The sequence below is a fragment of the Tetrao urogallus genome (assembly GCF_951394365.1).
Source record: "Tetrao urogallus genome assembly, chromosome: 4".
Classification (NCBI taxonomy): Eukaryota; Metazoa; Chordata; class Aves; order Galliformes; family Phasianidae; genus Tetrao; species Tetrao urogallus.
In genome coordinates, this window is record NC_136817.1 from 29538479 (window position 1) to 29560215 (window position 21737).

Consider the following 21737-nt stretch of genomic DNA (forward strand, 5'->3'; position numbering starts at 1 on the left):
CCACGCCTTTCTCATTCAGATCTCAATAGAAAGCAAAACATGTGGATTCATTAAGAATGCCTCCCCTAGATTTTGCTCTTCTCATGCTATGGCCCTGCAGTAACACAGCATTTAATTAGATTGTCAAATCCACCCGTTTTTGAGCTTATGTCCTCTGCCTAGCCTTAAGCATGCTGCTAGGATCTCCTCAAGCACCATCTCTGTACAATCACTTTTTCTCAACTCATCTGCAATTAGCAGCTGCTTTTGAGGCATCTGTGCAAGTAGTATGCACAGACACAGAGGAAAGAGGACCAGCCTCATCCAAAATAGCTTCAATCAACCATAGCAGCCCCACTGCAACAGACATGATCCCTTCTTACTTCCACACAAATCTTTCAGTACCAACCTGAGTTCCTTCCTCTTTCAGCAGTCACACACAATTTAAACATTCAATGCTTTGCATCTGCTTGCTTGCAGAAAGGCAAAGTGATCTTTCCAAACTGCTACACCCAAATATGCCTCACCAAGCTACATCTGTGGGACTAGAAACAGGATGCACATCAGCAACTTGCTCAACAAATATTTCATGCCATCAGAGGCTAAGGTTGTTCACTGCGAGACAACTGCAAAATAACCAGCTTTGGAGATGACTTCTAGGAGCTCCCTGTTGATGCGTCCACAAGCAAAAGAGCCTGTACCTACCCCATAAGATGCTGCATTATGTAGAGGTATTAATCCACCTTTGTCCTGGGCATTAACATCAGCACCATGCTCAAGAAGGTATTCAGCTACTTCCAAATTGTTGTAACCAGCTGTAGAAAATAAACAGGAAAAATAAATTGAGTATTAGGAGGGGTTCAGCAAACAGAAATTGTCAGGCAATGTAGCTAAAACATTTTTTTCAACTGCAAAAGCTCTTTTTTTTTCCTAGTAACCATATTAACTCCTGAAATACAGGTGCCAGTTAACAATACTCTGTATGGTAAAGTTGTCCTTGAAGCTCTGCAACCCCTTCTTATTATATTATGGGAAGCAGACAAAACATGCAGGCTCTTGACAGTGGTGTCCAGTGCCAATACAAGAAAGAATGGGCACAGACTGGGACACAAGGTTCCTGGTGAACATCAGGGAGCACTTTACTTAGCAAGTGATGAAGCAGTGGTACAGGTTGCCTAGAGAAGCTATGGAGTCTCCCTCCTTGGAGATATTCAAAACTCACTTGGATGTGGCTACAGACAACCAGGCCTAGGTTCCTTCTTGAGCTGAGGGGTTTAGCAGATCACTTCCAAAGGTCCCTTTCAACTTCAATCATTCTGTGAAACACATTAAGTCGCTCACCTGCAAGATGTAGTGGTGTTGAATTTCTTCCCTGGGTGTCTCTGCAATTGATATTTTCTTGAGTACACAGCTTCTGCACTCGAGCCAGGCACCCTTTCTTGGCAGCATCTAGCAAAGCAGCATCTCCGCGCAGTAAGTCCTGGATATCTGTGTCTCCTTCTTTCACCAAATCTAGAGGAGTGTTCCCATCTCGATTCTTCTTTGTTGGATCAGCCCCATGCTGCAAAGACCAAAGTGCAATGCTGATGTCAAAACCATAGAGAGTGCACACAAATGTCACTATTTTGAAGCACAGGTGAAGCAAGGGATTTTGCCAGTGCAGTTGTATACAGTAAATAAATCCAGAAGGACAGTACGCCAATCTTGGCTAATGAAGCCAAGATCTCAGGTTCACTGAATACAGCCCTGCTGTTGAAAGACATTTCTTGGAGATATGATCTATAAAAATATTCATTTCTACACTTTCTATTACATAACAGCACAATCTGAAGTTGTTTACAAGTCCTGCCAAGCAGTAAAGAAAACATTCGGTGAGACAGCAGAAAAGTGGATTTAAAATGTTGCTGGAATATACCTGTGCTCATAAAACATGCAAATCAATCACAGAAAAGAACAAACTGCTGGAGTATGGGATAAACAGGGGAACAAACATCTACAGCATAAAGCATGAGTTGTGTCCATAAACAATGCTGTGGGACGACAGCTCTTTCTCTGTACACTGCCAGCAGTCACGGAAAGATCAAACAGATAGGGCACAGGCAGCTGTAGGCATTTTAGTTCTTTGGTTGGCTCCTTCAGAACGATCAGCAATCGAATCCCTGCCAGCAAGTCTACCTTTGCATTTCTCACCAGTCATGCTGGCTACATGCTGTGCCAATGTGAGCCAGAGAGAATGAGATGGGGATGGGAAGAGCAGAAGGAATGAACCATCTTGTACTCAGGAGCATTACAGAAAACGTTCAAGGTGAAAAGAGTAAGCAGAAAGGGACAGAAAGAGACAGAGCACTAATTACACAGAACCAGATCAGCATTTGTAGTACTCTTGAGAAAAGAGTTTTTGGGGTTTTTTTGTTTGTTTGTTTTGGCAAAAAGCTTTTCAAAACCAGGAATGACTTTCCCAGATACAACCTTAGATTCCTTAAGTTTAAACTCACAAAAATCAAACTATTCAAGCATTGTCAAGAATAAATATCTAAGTGAAGAGGTAGCTACTTCTCAGACTCCTTCAAAATCACAGAAACAAACAAAGGAGCCATTTTAAAGAAAGGCTTTGAAAGTTACTCTAAAAGGTCTGCGTGTTTTTGTTTCATTCTTTACACAAAACAGGGTAGAAAGAGCACAAGTCAGAAGAAATGAATCTCAACATTTACAGCTCAGCAGAACTGACAGCACTGCCATTTGGCATGAGGCACACAGCAGGAGAAGCTCTGAGTAAACTGCAGTATGAGCATGTATCCATGGACACTCAAAATCTTTACAAAACCACGTCATCTTAAGGGTGCATTCAATTCTTGTGCAAGAGTGAGTTCTAAAAAAGATTTCACCATTTCTGTATTTCCTGTGGCAAGACCCTCTGAAGTTGAACATGAAAGATGGCTATATTCCCACTTAAATGGTCAGAAAATTCCAGAGATCTCCAGTGCCTGTAAAGTAATGCTTTGCTTGAGCAATTATGAGTGCTTTTAAAGCTTGAACTCCTGTATTCAGGTGGTACTAACATGGTCATCACTGTGTCTACTCCACAGCCATGTCTGCACACCTTGTAGTTTTTGCTGCTGCTGAGGTTTTAAAAGATGTGCTCTCTCTCTGAATCTGAATACTAATTTGGTAATCAAGTGAAATAGTTGATGAGATAGGTGAGAAATATCACAGAACCACAGAATTGCAGAGGTTATAACGGACCTCAAGATATCATCAAGACCAACCCTCTGCTAAAGCAGGTTCCCTACAATAGGTTGCACATGTAGGCATCCAGATGGGCCTTAAAATATCTCCATGGAAGGAGACTCCAGAATCTCTCTGGGCAACCTGTTCCTGTGCTCTGTCACCCTTATTGTAAAATTCTTCCACGTGCTTGTACGGAGCTTCCTATGTGCAAGTTTTAGGCCACTGATCCTTGTCCTGTCACTGTGCACCACTGAGAAGAGCCTAACCTCATCCATTTGCTTCCCAGCTCTCTTTAGATATGTATAAACATTAGTCAGATCCCTCCTCAGTCTTCTTTGTCACAGGTTGAACAGAGCCACATTACTCAGCCTCTCCTCATAAAGGATATGCTGCAGTACTTTTATCATCTTTGTGGCCCTCTGCCGGACACCTTCAAGGAGATCCCTGTGTTTTTTGAGCTGGGGAGCCCAGAAATGGACATAGTATTCTAAATGTGGCTTCATGTGGCAGAGAGCATGGCGTGCTGGCCATACTCCTTTTAATACACTCCAGGATACCAAAGATGATCTTGGCCACAAGGGCACACAGCTGGCTCATGGCCAACCTGTTGTCCATGAGAACACTCAGGTCCTTCTCTGCAGATTCTCTCCAGCAGTCATCCCCTAACCTGTAGCGATTCATGTGCTTATTTCTCCCCATAGGCAAGACTCTACACTTATTCTGTTATACTGGGGCTTTGCAGCTGCAAGAGGAAAAGAAGTGCGTGGGGAAGAACAATTTAATTTTAAGAAATCCACATTGTTACTTATTCATATTTTAAACACCGTGTTTCAAGAAATCACAAGGCTATAATACGAAATAGTATTGGTAAGAAATCCACTAGAACCCATTTCTAACATCCCAAGATGACCTTATGTTAAGAAGTCTCTCAAACTCATGGAAACATGTTGGCATTACCTCACATCTTTTACAGCTTCTTCTGATCAGGAATATTTATTCCACAGGATACTAATACACATTCCCTCCAGGATCTTGATAGATTATACATTGATCTAACAATTCATTACTTTTTTTTTTCACTTGTCAGACACAATAAGTCCCCACCTGCAATTATTGAACTGTAACACACTCTTGCATGTTTTTACAAAGATTTACTAAACCACATAAACTGTTCCAGAAGGGGATGAACAGGCAAGGACTTCTGGTGTTTTCTGTTCATTTGGTTGCTGTGGGCTTTCTTTTTTTCCCTCCTTTCCCAAACATATTCTTTCTCCCCCTCTTCCCCCCCCCAAGTATTGAGAGTTTTGTCCTACTTGGTTAATAGCATTAACTGGTCGTGCTGGACCAATCTAATAAACCTACTGGAAAAAGCAACCATTCTAACAATTCTCTGTAAGTGAACAGACTTTACACAATACACTGACAACTGTAAGATGAAAATAGACTGAACGGCACCATTAAGAATTCACAATGCAAATACGTTTGAACGCGATCTTACACAAAAACAAAGCATATATTCAAAAACACATTCAAAAATTCTAGATCACATACTTTTAATAGCAGTTTGCAGATTTCATATTTCCCTTTTGCTGCTGCTTCATGAAGAGGAGTGAATTTCCACAGGTCTGCTACATTGACAGAAGCACCATGCCTCACTAAGAGTTCAGCTACTTCGTAGTGTCCATAAGAACAGGCGTTGTGCAAGGGAACTAAGCCGCTAATCAAAGATAAAGTTTTAACAGCTACAGAAAATGCAATCCAATATGCAATCACACAAAATTCCAACAGATAAAGCATTCACTGGACAGTAGTCCACATTTTTCAGACTTCTATGGCTTTATTTCCTTCCTATTATTAAATGAAACAAACATCATCCTTGTCCTTCAGATCTCATAGAGGAGGCTTCTAAATGCTTAACAAACATCAATGTTGCTTTTGCTAGAAGTGGCTTTAATGCTGTTAGCAGCAGCAAAAAACAGTTGCAAGAATCGCTACAATCTGACTATGCATAGTTGAATGAAAATTTCAGAAAAGGTACAAAACTAAGCAATGAATTTGAAGTACAGTTCTTAACAACTGCACACCCACAGATAGATGTCCAAATATTTCTTTTGAGGAGAAAATTGGTAATTCAGAGCTGGAAACGAATTACCCCTCACCCTGAATCCAATATATTAGAATGAAAGATCAAAAAAATCATACTATTCCACTCAGTCACTTTGCAAGAAATCAGATAATAAGATTTGTAAAGGATTTATCTTATCTAACTGAATAAATAAGTTAATAATAAAATCTAACCAAACCAGAGCAATGGTTAGAGACAACCCTGGTATTTTACCTCATATAACTCCAAACTAATTTTAGATCACCTGAAATAACTGTGAGGCTGTTTTTAAACACTGTAAAATCTCTGAAATAGACAAAAGGGGAAAGAGAAGGATCATGGATTACATTGCCAGATGTGTGTCAGACTGTGGCTTTGCCAGAAAGTTATATTTAACTTAATCAATATTAAATATTAATAAACTTAATATTTAACACAACTTAATTATTGTCTCCACACAATTAATGACAAAAACAATGCGGAAGAATCATAAGATTATTTAAGATTGGAAAAGACCTCTAAGATCATCCAATCCAACCATTAACCATTACTGTCCACTGAACCATGTCCCTAAACACTAACCTCTACCTTCCTTCCAAGAAGAAACAAAAAATTTTAACAAGAAAAAAATATCACAATTGTGTTGAAATTCAAATCAAAACGAAGAGAGGAGGTTGAAATCTCACAGTAATAAAACCCAATACGAGTATATCACAGGATGAAAATATACCCTTTATCTTTGGCATGCACGTCTGCCCCATGGTGCAACAGATACTCCACCACTGACACGCGGTTATATCCTGCAGCAAAGTGCAGCGGTGTTGAATGGCGGCCTTCCAAATCTCTACAATTCACATTCTGAGGGCTGCAAAGTTGCTGTGAAAGGAAATCAAGACCTATTAAAAGACTGGAAAAAAACAAACCCACCCCAAGCAAGAAAATCAGCAAAGCAAACAAAAACCCTACCCCTCATCAATCATCACAATACAAAATTTGGTTAATTTATTATTATATACCAATTTTTTGAAGTTAGATTTTAGGAAATTTTCCACAGAAGCAAAATCAAAAATATAACTTATCTAAATTTATGTCTGAAAGCACTTTCTTAACAAATAGGACTTAAATGACAGAAGCAGTATGAAGATGATCCTAACACATCAAAAGGGCAAGCCTCTAAGTCATCGAGCACCAGGTTCAAGTTCATGTAAGTTTCTCCAGACAAGCTACCATTTCCAGCTCATGCTGTCTTCACAAATCTAGAAATATTGAGCTTAGCAGTCAAAGGAGTTGTTGGTACACAAAACTGCTGCTGAGTGTTAATATATATTAATGTTAATATATTGAAGCTCAAGCTGTGACCATGCAGGATGGTCTATCTGCAGCCTATTTTACCTCAAATGTCGTATGGTTGCACGAAAGCTAAGACCAAGCCTTCCTGCGATGCCAGCATTTCATGGCATAACTGTTCATTTCAGAAAAGGACAGCTTAAAATGCTACATCTCACCTTCTAACACTTATCTGCTTGCCTTCTGATTGAATCATGCCTTGTTAAAGAATATGGCTGTATATGAAACAACACATCTGATTCCAACAAAGATATGGCTGTGTGAAGGACTCAGAGAATGAACAACCACAAACTCAGAGAAACACCGCAGCACATCCCAATGTCCAGCTTTCTAGAAAAAATATTAAGAAATTGTCCTTCACATTTTTTATGACTTACCATGCACCGGACACTACTTCCACAAACCTTACGTGTAGTGGCTTCCATAAGGATTGCACAGCAATAAAGTGAAAAATTAATATGAAAAGCTCAAATTTACCTTCACAGTTTCCAAGTCTCCAGCTTTGGATGCTTCTAACAACCGGTAATCCACATCAGATGTACGCACAGGTGTACTTTCTACATACAGAAAAATATGCTTTAGGATTATTAATTACATTATCTCGTGCTCAACATTTTCCAAACTGGGAAAATACATCTGCTAGCATTTGTAAAAATGCCATGGAATTGTGATGTTCAAATACAAAGAGCCTAAACAGCTGAGTAAAGAATCAGTCAGACTGGGCTCTACAGCTGACATCACTCTGCCATTTCTGCCATTTCAAGGCTTCGCTAATTCCGCATATGGTAAGAATGACATTTCTATATTCAAGAAATCTGTGTGTTCTCTGAACTGGATTCTAACTCTCACTGAAGTTCCAAAGCAAACTGAATGAGGCCCCAGTGTACACTTAAGAGTTAAATATGCTCATTTCAACATGAGTTACAACCTAAGGCTGTGTGAGGTTTCAGCTCACCTTCAAGTTTTTTACTTTCCCCACAACAGTACTGCCACCTCAGCATCCTGAGGATGAGATGAGACTTAGTACTACACTGGATTCAAAGCTTCATTCCTTAGCTTTACTTTAATCTCCTTTCTGGACTCCTATCCTTGTCTTCACAAGACAGTCAAGATCAGAAACAATCTAATTACTAGAAGAAAGAGAAATATGAATTCCACAAGTATACCAAAGGACTGCGTGAAGCAAAGAAACAAATCTCATTCATTAAAAGAAGCAGAACTAGCAGAATTTTCTAATAATTTTTTTGAAAAATAAAAAGATCTCTTGATGAGCTTTCTTACAGCTCTAACTCAATCTTACAAGAATGAATACATTGTAATTTTGTAAATAATTTCAGCGTTTGCTTGTTAGCTTTGAATAACACAGAAAATGTCAACACTATGCTATTGACGCCAAAAACTTTTAATATGCTTTTTTAAGCTTTTGAATATTTCAGTCTTGAACAGCTTTACAGTTGTAAGAGAAAAGCTGCAGTCTTCCCAATGAAAAGATGTACAGTATAACACCTGAAGCGAGGTTTCATAGAGTAGACATTGTGAAAGTGAGTTTATAATTCAAACTGAAGTGAATATTTCCTGAATACTTCTAACTTTACAATTTAAAAATCATCACAGGATGTGTTTACTTTTTTAAATTTATCTCTATCATTCTTCCCCTTCCGTACATATACACAGTCACGTGCACAATTTAATCAGGTAACACTATCCAAACAGCAAACTACATCTCAAGAGTGGGTGGGTACACTTTAAAGTGCTGAAGGAAGTGAAGCTCCCAGGTACATCAATCTGCCTTCTTAAGACTAAATGCAAATCCCACTGAAAGGTAATTGCTCTTTAGTAGCTACTGTTACAATTATTCTTCCTACTCCAACACATTAAAAAATGACATGGATAAAATGATGCATATGCTCAAAACATTGTTATCTAAGCAGAATCCAAAGCACTTTTACAGTAAAATCCTTCCCTGTTGGACAAGCAATAGATTGAAATGGTTATTAACTATCAATATTTTTCCGTTTGTGCACTCCAATCTCAGGTGAGTAACAGCAGTGCTTTCTTCAATTCTTGTTTTGCATGCAATCTCTGAATTGAGCAGCTATGGGTTTCTGTTTCCTAAATACCATACAGAACATACTGCAGATGTGTGTGCAGATGGCAGAAGGGAGGAATGAGCAAACTACACTAAGTCTCTTGCACTGAAAAAGAAATAAGATCCACAATGGTAAAAGATAGGGAGAAGCCAAAGTTCAAATACACAAGTTTTTATTTTTACCTACCACTTAGAATCTGTTGCACTGCTTCATTTCCTATCTGTGCAGCTGTGAATCCTTGTAAAGAGATGATGGAGGGATCAGAGCCATAATTCAGCAGGAGTCGGCAGGTTTGCAAGTGCCCTGCTAACGCAGCCCTGTGTAATGCTGTTTGACCAAGTGTGTCCAGTGCGTTCATCTGAAAAATCAGCAGCAATGTAAAACAACATTTTTAGAATTAAAAGCCTGCACCTGTCCCTGCCCTTAACAGGAAGAGCAATATCAAGAAACTCCTGGCATACAAGTTTATCAATCCATCCTTCTATGAGGCAACTAAACAAAACCAAACGATAAAATATACATTCCAGTGTAAAAATCATTTACTACAGATGCTTTCTTGTCTTTAAAAAAAGGTAGATTACTTGCATGCATGGTTATCATAAAATACAGATCCCCAAAACCATACCTGAAATAACAATCAAGTTTTTGAAAATTTAACAAAGCGAATTTGCAAAAAGAAAAAACAACAACAAACAAAATTATCATATAGAAAGAGGTAAATAATTAACAAATCAACTAAACTACCATACTTCATCTTCTGAAGAAGAATTAACATGACTCACAGTCAATAATTACAGTAAAGATGTCATATTAAGAACACTATGGGAGAAGGAGGAAGGGAAGAAGCCAGATACAAAGATACAAAATCCTCATTTTTTGTAATTTTACAGAAATATTAACTTAAAGTAGATGTAAATCTATTCAACACAAGACTGCATAAGAAGGCAAAATCAAGCAAAATGATGAAAAGGTATTGCTTTCAAAGAGTGTGATATAATGGAAACCTATCTGTCTGTGAAGATCTAACAGAAAATCTGAACCACTGGAAGCATTGCCATGGGCTCACTATCAGAGAAAGGAAGAGAATAATAAAGAGCTCTAAAAAGAGGAGAAAAAAAACTATAGAAAATAAGCTTTCAAGAAGATACTTCGTACCTAGCAACCATTCATGACAAACTTTGAATGCAGATGTCCAACAGCTTTTTTTTTTTAAATCACTATGAAATATATAACTACTAAGTGTTCTCTACAACTAACTCAGAATCTGCTATCTATTTCAAAGCCTATGGACAGTAGGCTGTGAACTGCATGTTACTGTAAAAACCAGCCTTTTTACATTACTAAAATCTTTGTGGTGGCAGCAAAGGTTTTGCTAGGTTGTATCACCAAAAACACAGCCTTCAAGCCCTACCACTTTTCTTTCCATGAAAACCAGTGAAAAATATTTTGGTTAAGACTAAAATTTGATTCGGAGTGAAGTAACTACCCAGCAAGTATCTATTACTTGAGAGGGTTAAAAAATATACAAGTATCTGCAGTACAACAACATCAACACACCAGAAAGAACAGAAGATAGACAGTTTTGACATTGTTTAAAAGCCTTTTACATCTCTAACAATTCTACAGGCTGGTAAAGCAGGTATTTCTCACATCACAAACCTCTCTCCTAGGAAGATGTACAGAAGAACAGCTCTGCTTTCTTCTAACCATGCTCAGCTGATGACTCTCTCATGGGATTATCCTAAAAGTTTTGTTTTAAATAAAATCTTACTGCCTTCATAAATATTAACTAGATGCTGAATGTCCCAAATCCATAACTTTGTTCTGGTGATGACCCTCATCTGTTTCAGGACATCAGATACGTTTTACTACAGATAAGGACACAGACAGGAGCACAAGTCTCAAGATACGTACAGTTAGTAGCAAAGACAGAACTAAGAGGCTTGTGGATTCTAGAAGTAGATGGTAGTACTGTACTAGCCAGGAAAGACAATCATATTTAGCATTTTCTGTAACACTGGATTCCCATATTCAATACTCCTGTACGGAACAACCTGTGGAAGAACAGCAGCAAGGCATCCACACTGCACAAATTGATAGCAACTGTGACCTGGAAAAAATGCTAACATTCACTTGAAAGGAACACTGGCAAAGTCATCATATCCACCATATCACATGTCTTATGCAGGTCTCCTTTCACCTCCAAATAACTATCTTTGTCAACAATCAACTCTTGTGGTAGAACTGCAGCCTCCTGAAGACACGCATGCCCACTTCTGGGACAGAAAGGGCTGCAGCTGACCAAGAGGAATGCACGCACCAAATGAAACTATTCTTCCACGAATTGAGAATTATTTTACAGGGCAATTTTAAAGGGAATGTGTTCACTGTGAAACAGTTGCTCTCACCAATCACCCAGCATTTGTCTAAAACAAACCCAAAAGAAACTCAAGAATGTATTCCACTAAGGTTGAAGGCAACAGAATTTATTTCAAGATGAAGAATCTGACAATCAAGAGATGCCACTGTAAATTTGTAATTCCTGAAATAAATACAAATAGAGGTTAATCTCTCAAAAATCAAACCTAGTAAAATACATATCTGGGTTAGCCACTCTTCAATATCAGGTCTAAAAACCTAACATATTCTGTGAAATTCAAAGCTGAAATTTAAGCTCTATTCGACAAAATGTAAAATATTCAAGCTGTACTGTCTTATTTGTTTGCCAAGAAGATAAATAGTTCTAGTTGCCCTAAACAAATTAAAAGCATTCAACTGATCCTCCTTTTAAGTATTTCGGAATGAGTAGGTAGTAGTTCTTAATTACTATATCTCCTTGCAGATTTGTCAGTGAAAGTGACTGATTGGACAGCTTTTATTTCACATCATACTGTCTCTGAACCTGCCTTCTTCACCATTTAATATGCATACGGTCACTCCATCGCTCAAATTGCAACATGAAAGTGGAATGGTGTTATCAAATGAAAAGCAATTTCAAGTAAGACTTCTCATGGAAAGATATCATTGTGCACAGAATATCCCATATACAACTCCTTCTGTTATTTCATTTCTCTCATTCTACCTATATATTTGTTCAATAAATCAGTGTCTGATGATAGGAAACCATTTTCAAGAGACTTTTCCTCCCTGAACTATGGTGACTCAGAGCATCATCCAGAGAGCTACTCAATATTCCTTTTGCTGTCAAGCAGTTGTTGCAGCTCAGCAGCAGTTCAGGAGCCTTTTCTGCAAGACATCATAAGCGTATCAGCTTTCCTTTGCTATCAAATGCTCTAGAACCTTTCATACTCCTTGACACTACAAGCAGCACAAAACACAACAGCTTCCAAGCTGCAGTTTTCTATGAGGTCTTTCTAAAAGATACAAATTCTAAGAATCTGGGATGGAACCCATGCTCAGACAGCACAGCACCCTTCCCTGCAATGGAAGAGTTCTAACTGCTCTTCTTCTGCATTTAATTTGAAGACAATTTGTAATCTATTCCTTTTTATTTTTTCTCCCCTTTGTGTAGCATTATAAATTGGTGTGAATCTATGTCAAGGGGAGAAAAGGAAAAAGGTCCAGTTTCACACTGAAAGCTCGTGAACAACCTAGACATCTGTTATACAGATGTCCATTTTGCATAAAAGCTTAATATTAGTGTTATTATGCTAGGTTACCTAATGAGTAAGAAAAGATGAACTACACAAAAGACTACACAGTTAGTTTTTTGTGTTGTTAGCTATCATGATCCAAAACGTACTCCATTTCTGAAAGCAAATTTATTTTTCCAGTGCTTACTATTCCCCGTAATAAGCACGTGTCTACCTAAAATCTGGAAAGCTAATCATGGAATTGTTTATGTTGGAAAAGACCCTTAAGATCAAGTGCACTTGAAGTAACACTACCAAGTCCATCACTAAACCACATCCCTAAGCATCACGTCCACAAATGTATTCTGCATCCGAGTTACTCAAAAGCGTTTTGAGTTTGTCGCGTGCAACTTCTGCAAGCTCAACAAGCTAATGAAAGCATAGGCACTGAACTCAGAATGGACACTGTGTGGGGTATACCAGACTAATGTGCAAGTGATGTGAGAGACTTGTGTCCTCAGTAAGGGCCAGCAAGGCATCAACATGATTTTGTGGGTGTAAGTTGACTCCTGCAATAGTAGTGTTCTCAAATATTTCCACAAAATAAATCTAGATCAAGTGCATGTTATTCAAATGGTCCTTCACTTTTTATCGGTCTGACAAACTTCAAAAATCAAGTTAACACAATGAAAAAAAAAAAAAAAAAAATCAGGATAATTAAATTCAGTTCTAGTTCATCAACATTTTCTTGTTCATTCCAAACAAACTCCCTAAAACAGTCTTTATTATGTTCTGTCTCACTTCCCAGAACAAAAGAGCATATTCAAACACACATATTTCACATTACCTCACTTCTGCTGTCTGACACAGCAACTCTTCAGCAAAATATAACAGGATTTTCTCTACATTCCTGAAGCAACCTCAAATGATTCTCAAACCACAAAGCTTTACATGATTTTGCCTCCTAAGTCCACTGCTGGATGCTTTTCTGTGAATCAGTTCTATTTGCCTTTTGGTACCATATTTCAAGAGAAAAGTTCTGCTCTAATTATTCACCTTTTTCAAATTGTTAGTTTCTAAGTACTGTTTTCCAAAAGTATTTTTAAGGCAGCTCATCTAGTATCCTCCTTTGACAGTATAAATGATTTCAAATTAAAGCAAATATGATAAGCCTCAACCATCTACAGTTCAGTGAGCACTTGTTACAGGATCAAACAAGAAACTCCTATGAAAATATGAGAAAATAAACATTGGTTGAAGAACTGTAAGTACTGAAAGGGGAAAGCCTTTTCAGTGACTGGCTGCACAATAATTTTATTTAATATTTTCATTAATGATCTTGGCACAGAAGAACTGTGCTGCAGAGCATGAGTACAAACACATAATAAAAAAAAAAAAATCAAGATTCTCTGTGTATTTTAAGACCACAGGCAGGATCTGCGCACTGCTGTGTCAAATACATTAAAAAGGCAAACAATCCCAGTTTGTGCTGGGTATTTACACAGGAGATACGGAAGTGTCATCACACATGGTAGCAGGAAAGCAAATTCCATTTTTGCTGCCTGAGCTACAAGATTCACTCTGGTGCTAGTGATGAGAAGAGTTATAAGGATGATAATGACCATTCTCTTATGAAGGGAAGACCAAGAGTTGAGAGCATAACCCATCTGGGAACTTCACAGAGCTTCATAAACGTTAATGATCTATCTTCTGTTAAGAACCGTGACTGCATTTTACAGCTAAGCAACTTAGGACACAGAAAGAGAGACCTGATCCAGTGCAGTATGGAAGCATACATGTAACTTTAATTAGGAGTAGGCACCTGTCAAGTGTTTAAGTGCTTTGCTGATCACAAATGTGAATGGATTTACTGAGAATAACATAGGAAACACATCACACAATAGTAGGAAAGAATTAGTTTCAAGGCTAATAACTACACTTGTATTTGCATACTGTCAATTGAAAAAAACCAACACAGAAGAACAAAAAAAAACACAGGAAAATACCACTCAGAGCAATTCTTTAAATAACTGTAAATCCTTCATCAAGATCACTCAGTCCTCTACTGAATCAACTGAAACTCAAATAAAGATTAATTCTGAAATACTTCTGAAAGATGCAAGAAAACAAACTAAACAAAGAACTCTGTACTTTCCTCTGCCTTTATCTAATAACTTGCTGCACATACTCTTCAACATAGGCTCACAAATTACATTGTTAAGCATCAGTCAAGGCTAAATGGGATGCCAGAACAATCAAGAAAGGCAGAAGGAAGCAAGTGCTAAACAATGACTTGCATTAGACTACCACATCCAGCATTAGCAAACTCCTGTATTTGATATTTTCAAGTTGTCAAGAGAAGGCAACAAAAGTCAACTACATGAGCACATTTATTACAACTGAACAATAAGATTCATTAAAAATGAGTTAGATGAACTCCTAAATCCTGTATTAAGTTATTTGGAGAAAAGACTTAGTTTCCATATGGGATTCCTGAACATGCTGTACTGATTTAAGATAAACATCGTTCAAGACTGACATGAAAAGCATAAGACATACAGAATAAAAGGCAACAGCTATAATGAAAACTAACACTGTATTTAACTGATACAATCTCCCCTCTTGCCTTCTCCCATAAAATTTATTTGGACATATTTACCTTTGCTCCATGCTTATGCAGAACTTCCATGACATCATTATGAGCTTTCTCGGCCGCTACATGCAAAGGTGTCATGAAACTAGACCAAGAAAGAGATATTATTTTTACCCTCCTATGACAGAGTCCTTTGAAAAAGTAAAAATTTCAGAAACGTACTCTTTGTTTTTCTCATTAACGTTGGCTCCTTTCCTGAGCAACAGTTCTGTAACTTGCTTCCGCTTGGGATGCACAGCGGCCACAGCACAGTGCTGCAAAGAATTAAATATAAAGCACTATTTCAACAACACAGATGGCAGAAAACTTTGAGATCCATCATTTCATGTCCTAATTATTCTGCTAAACATCAGACTACACAATTTACGAACAAAATTTGTGGTATCTCTGCCTGAACAAGTAACATACTGAGCCTTTTCTCCTGCTATGAGAAAGACGCAGGTTTCATGTAGTACCTATCAAGTCCAGCAAAACAACTGACCAACAACAGAACATTTTTATGGAGAAAAATGCAGAAGAAAGTGAAAACAGGTGAGCCCTGGCCAGAAGGTTTCTATGATCAAATAGGAAAAAAGAAAAACGTGGTAAAAATCATATAGTATTATTTCTATAATTGAGATTTATTTTTAAAATACAAAGGATTTGATGGCAAATCCTCAATCTCAGATGATGAATAAATGTTCATAATGTAGAAATAATATCTCAACTAGCACCACCACCACATTTATCACAAAATAAATGGATTGTCCTTGTAATCTTACCAGAGCAGTCTCATGTGACTGTGGCTGCTTAAAATTGATGATCTCCAAAGCAAGCGTTTTTTTTACTTTGGCTAAATCCGCCTCTCTAGCTGCTTGCAGTAAAGAATGTCCTTTGAATTCATCTGTTGGAGAAAGTGATGCATTTAACATTCAGCACATCACCTTTACAGGTATTACTCAAAAAAGGCAGCCAGAACATATTAGGAAGCAGCAGGAGTATTTCTGCGCATCTTCGTATGGTGGCTGTCCTGGGATACAGAACGGAAAGAGAACGTGGCTTACTGAAACCACAGTGAATTCTAAAGAAGGACAGATTCCCTGAATAAAACGCTTATCATTTTTCTCCCTCTTTTTCTTCAACCATTAGATATTAAGGGCATATATAGATCAGTTCAGTTGTCACATGTGCAAATGAGCATACAGCTCCTACATGGCTCTGCAGAGAGAAAGCATTATAGCTGCTTTTTCAAAACTTCACTGTATTTATAGCTATAAATAATTCATCAGAAAGCCTTAAAGTATCAGTTAAATAAAACTGTTCAACTACTCGTCTTAAAGAAAGCTACACCAGCTAAGTATTTGAAGCCAATCTGCCCCAAAGATTTTGAGTGCAGTCATATCCTCGTAAGTGCACGTAGGTAACTACTTTTTTTTTTTTTTTTTTTTTTAACTTATTTTTTAGGTCACAACTTTTTCTGTTCAGCAACTAGCTTGTTTAAGTTGAAAATTATTTTTAAGAAGGATGAAAAGCATTTCTCTTCAAATATACAAATAAGAGGCAGGCTAACAACAATGAGGTCTGAACCTGGGAATGAGAAACAAAAAGCTTAGTCATCTCAGTGTAAATATTAGTTTTGCTTATATATTTCTTTTCATAAGCAGGCTTGAAATGCCTAACTTGCTAAGCAGGGCTTTCTTCTCCCAGTCGTCTTGACATCCAGTGCATGTGCAGTTATAGAAAAGTTTTCATTTCAAATAGAATTCAAATTTCTTTCTAGAGACAGCATTACACAAAGTACAGCTAAAAAGAAACCCTGAAATAATGAATGTATTATATATATTCTTTGGTATGAAACCAAAGAATTCCAGAATATACTAAACGTGTTATTTCGGGTATGCAAAATAGCTTGTTCCATCAGAAAGATAGAAAATTTGCCATAAAGTTCAGATTTTTGTACACATTTCAGTGGTTACTGACAGACACGAATCTTTCCCTAGCCCCCTCTAATATCTATAAATACAGAAGTACAGAGTTTAAGTAGATGTAAATTTCTGCTTGTTAGTTTAAGCGATTGGTAAATCAACCTGCTTCAAAGTCAGAAGCATCATCTCCCAAGCCAGTCCAGAACGGAGAGATCAGAAGTAGCTGAAGGACATTAACCCCAACATCTTTTCCCCTTTAGGAAAGCACATTATGTCATTTTTTGCATTAACAGGCAAAGAACAGTGACAGACAGCAACCTGACAAGCTGTGACTTTGAGTCATGCAGGATCACATTCTTAGCGTATCTGGGGTCTCCTGCTATACTCAAAAGGTGACAGAAAATCAAAAGCTTACAAGTGAAACAATATAAAACTGAGTTCATAATGTACTTCTCAAGGTCTTTTTTGTAACTCCATAATGTCTTGTTTCACTTGTCTCACTTTCACCGCATATAATGACGAGAAAACAAATTGCCAAAAGAGGGCAAATGAAGGTACACAAATTCAGATGAAAGGTGAAGCATATTATACAAACAGCATGAGGATTGCAAAGACTACAAAAGAAGCTGCTGGAATGTCTCCCTATTCAAGCCTGCATAGCAAAGCTATATACCTTCTGGAAGTTACTCTGAGTGTTCATAGATCCAACATAGAGGTTCCTATGTGGCTTGATGAGACTTTAAGTATAAAAATCACCAGTGGACACTTATTCAGCAGTATCTTCTGGCCTTAAACGTTAAGTGTGGAAAAAAACCCACCAGACATTAAAAAAGCATGGCATATTAGAGGTATCTACCTCAAAACAATAAACGCATCTACCATTTATTTGCTGCTTTGCATCTACCTGTGATTTATGAAGCAGTTGCTTTGAAAGAAAAGCACCCCTTTACACCCGCCAAGAACTGCTTCAAATCTGAACATACTTACAGGTCAGCCTCTCCCTGAGCTCAGGTGTCGGAGCCATATCCACCGCGCTCTTTCCGTGGCAGTTGACTAATGTGGGATCTGCACCGTGACTCAGCAAGAGGGAGCAGACTTCTACGCGGTTCTTGGAAGCAGCCTCGTGCAAGGGAGTAAATTGCCAGAGGTCCATTGCATTAACGCATGCGCCATGCTAGTGCAGGAAAGACAGCCTTTTGTTAGTAGGTAGTCATCTTCAACTACTAAAAGTGCACACGTTTTCATTATAGAAACTAGTTCCATGCTTTCACATATGAACACACAAAAATGAATTATAGAAATCTGTGCGTATAAAAGCATGATGAATCCTGAAAAAAAAGGAATTTTTGTATTTTTTTTTCTAGAATAGCAGATTTTTATTTTTTTTTTTAATTCATATTACTTAAACTCTACAATCTCTCTAAATAAATCAGGTAGAGAAAAACCACAGCTGTGAAGTCGCATGCTTTCAAAATTACAGGATGCTTGGAACCCAATAAGGAAGAGATCTTCCTTTTCAACTGTGGCATGAACAATTCAAACACATCTAAATTTGCAATAATCACTTTCTGTCCTCCTGCTTACCTTAAGTAGTAGCTCTGTAACTTCATAGTGTCCGTATGAACATGCATTATGAAGAGGCACAAGACCACTGTATGAAAGAAGGCAAATGACAAATTTATTCAAGTGGCATTTTTGAAGAAAGTACTATTTAATCCTTAGTGAGAGATCAACTGAAATCAAATTAAACCTAAACATTAAGATATTTAAAAATTAAGATTGACAAATAACTGAAAATACCTGAAGTTCTCAAAAAATACATTATTTACAAGTTGCATATTTTTTTTTAATTTTTTTTTAATTTGCAAGCCACGGATATTTAATCTACCAGGAAGATTAGTATAAATTGTCTTCAAAATTATCTTTCACGAAGCTAAGCGGAGGGGGGAAACCCATTCCACATTAAATTTGCTTAGGAGAAGTCAACATTCTGTTCTAGCCTAAACATGCATTCCTGCTTATACAAAATGCCGTATGAAAGGCAGAACTCATCAGATAATGCTAGTGTAACTCCTGGGAATACTCTGACAATGTACAGATATCCATACTCAGCAGACTGAAATGCTGCTCCCGACTGTGGAATTACTTCATTTTACTGCATTTTTCACAGTCTTACCTATTTATCCCTGCAAGAGACTTATAAGAAGGTCCATGTGTTTTCTGTACAGCTATACTATTGGAGCCATACTTAAAAATAACACCAGTGAAATAAATGAAAGTGATCTAGCTACAAGCACAAGATATGTAATAAAAAAAAAGCCATGCAGTGGAAGGGAGATGCAGAGAGGACAGTTATTACAGAAAAACAGAAGAGTTTAATTCAAGCCAAGCAAGCTAAGCTAGTTATGGCTCAACAAATCAGAATGCATAATACACTGAAAACAACAATTAAACCTTCACCATTTATGAAAAATAGCGAGCGTTTCCCAGAATTGCAGTTAGCAAAAAGAGCACTGGAAAAGCAAGCACTAGACTAGCTTGCTTACTTACAAATTATTTATTAATATGAAACAGTGGAAACCAACCTAACGACAAACAAAACCACCACCCCTCCCCAAACATTGCAATCACATGGTGTCACCAAAACAAAAAAAGAGAGGGAGCTCACAGGGCTGTTAAACATATCTTAGCATATTTGAATTGTTTAAAGGTATGTGCAACTGTTTTCTTTCCCTTTCTTATCCTCTTCTCAAGCTCAAGTTAATTACTTTTCACATGGCAATACTTTACAAGTAGATCATTCCAGCCTCATTAAATCATCTACGTGGCAACGCTGTACAAAGTTGCACTCAAATTTCTGAATGGTGGGAAATACCTAAACTTGCTTAAAAATGTCTGGATCTACCAATAGGTATTACATGCATCTTTAGTGTGTTTTTGTGGCATACATAATGTGTCATGACGCATTCCAAGACAATTTTAATCAAAGCCATTAAGGGTAAATGCATAGATAAAGTGCTACAATAATTAACCTTCAAGAGCTTAAGTATGCTTAGGACTACTTTGGGGAGTTAATTTAAAGTCTTCTTTAATAGTAGGCTGGCTCAAGCCTGCTGATAGCTGGAGAGAACACTCATTAACACAGCCCTACAAACCCCAAATATGAAACATACGCCTGAAGTCTGTTTTCTGCTGTTAGGACTAAGCTTTCTCAGTCCTATCTGACCATTGTGAAAATTCACCTCATATTTTAGAATCAAATAGCTAACAATGTACCAGATGTAGCTCCAGATTTCTGACTGCTGCATAATTTTTCTTGTAATTTACTTCATTAGAGTCCTCACTGCAAAAAGGGAAGTTTAGGTTCTAGTACATCTTGCTTTTTGCTTGCAGTGTTAATCAAGGTAGATCTCTAAGAACCTGTTGTTCTGAGTCCATGGGTATCACTGATGTGATTTGGAATTAGATCCACATGTATATATGCAACAAGACATAAAGAAGTCTAAATTATGGAGAAATTTTTCAATGCACTTTTTTTTTTTTTCCACTGATCTCATGCATCCTCTCCCTGCTACTGTTGCCAAAATTAGGATACCAGTCCATGACACCACAGCAAAGTCTTTGCAGGGATGCAAGGAAAAATGTCTTGAAAAAATTAAAGGTGTAATAGGAAACTTTAAAAGAAAGGCAGGCAAACCTATTCTATTATTTGAGAGTAAAAAAATATTATTTATCATGAAACACACACTTTTAAAGCAAACATCACATTCTCAGCCAAGTATCTGAGATTACGTTTCAACATTAAGCAGAGAAATAACTTGTCATCTTGGTTAACAGCAAACCACTGCTGCAAATGGATTATAAATTAAGTCACTTTACATACCCTTTGTCCTTTGCATGAACATCTGCACCATGCTGAAGCAGAAGTTGGACTATTCGTACTCTGTTATAGCCTGCTGCTAGATGTAAAGGAGTGGACTGTAAAATAAGACAGAACAAGGTGAAGAACGGGAGCCACAGAGTTCTGTGCCTCATTTCCTAATATTTAAGCACTCTGTTTCCCTTACATATTGGATCAGGCTAAGTTGCACTTTTCTTCTGTCATCGGCCAAGTCAACAAATACATAACACATACACGCCCTGCCTGTTGTCAGACCAAATCCATGTTCCTGGAGGTGGGAAGAATCTACATCTCTCTAATTTTAAATAATGGTCCAATGTCTTCTTTGTTGTACTTTTATTTTGTTATTAATGCTAGAATTCTGTTTTATTTTTAAATGCCATAATTAAGTTGGTGTTTTTTAAAGGTTCATGAGCAAATTTATTCAGTTCAAGCTGCAGATTGTGAAACTGCTTATATGTGGTCTTCCTGCAGTAAGTGCTCAAGAATCGGATTGCAGAACAAAATTATCCCATTGCAGGAGTGTTTATATTCAGCTCTGCACCAAACAAGTTGCAGCACCTTGCCACTGTACTATGCTAAGACAGAGAGCAAACTGTATGCAGTTCGCAGTTTTCTGCAGAATACACATCTTCAGTATTAATGCAACTTAGAGCATAATAACAGAGTAACAGTAACATCCTTCTCCACAGTTAATTACTAACAATTGATAATGAAAGCTTTTTAAGTCGACAATAATAATTTCCAATGTTCTATTATTTAAAGTTTTCATTATGAAACAAGTTTTGTGTGCAGACTTAGTCTTAAGGAACTAATCACTTGCATGACCGGGTGATGCTTTTGCTGTTTGCTCCTTCCCAAGGTAGAGAAGCAGACGAGTTTAAAGGGATTTTTCTTACTATTTATTTTGCAGTACATAATAAAACAATGCACTCCTA

The 21737-nt window shown here is 37.5% G+C and overlaps 1 protein-coding gene across 2 annotated transcripts in view; it reads right to left on the reverse strand.

Annotated features, from left to right (window-relative positions):
• The window catches only part of TNKS (tankyrase), a gene marked incomplete at both ends in the record, with an annotated part of 101791 nt that overhangs the window by 12024 nt on the left and 68030 nt on the right, over positions 1 to 21737 (reverse strand). For both annotated transcript variants that reach the window (XM_079534994.1, XM_079534993.1), the window contains 12 exons: positions 685 to 794; positions 1321 to 1540; positions 4759 to 4924; positions 6042 to 6187; positions 7136 to 7215; positions 8935 to 9106; positions 15001 to 15079; positions 15157 to 15248; positions 15756 to 15877; positions 17886 to 18072; positions 18483 to 18549; positions 20782 to 20876. In XM_079534994.1, the coding sequence (XP_079391120.1) occupies positions 685 to 794; positions 1321 to 1540; positions 4759 to 4924; positions 6042 to 6187; positions 7136 to 7215; positions 8935 to 9106; positions 15001 to 15079; positions 15157 to 15248; positions 15756 to 15877; positions 17886 to 18072; positions 18483 to 18549; positions 20782 to 20876 (1536 nt within the window). The remainder of the gene's footprint in view (positions 1 to 684; positions 795 to 1320; positions 1541 to 4758; positions 4925 to 6041; positions 6188 to 7135; positions 7216 to 8934; positions 9107 to 15000; positions 15080 to 15156; positions 15249 to 15755; positions 15878 to 17885; positions 18073 to 18482; positions 18550 to 20781; positions 20877 to 21737) is intronic.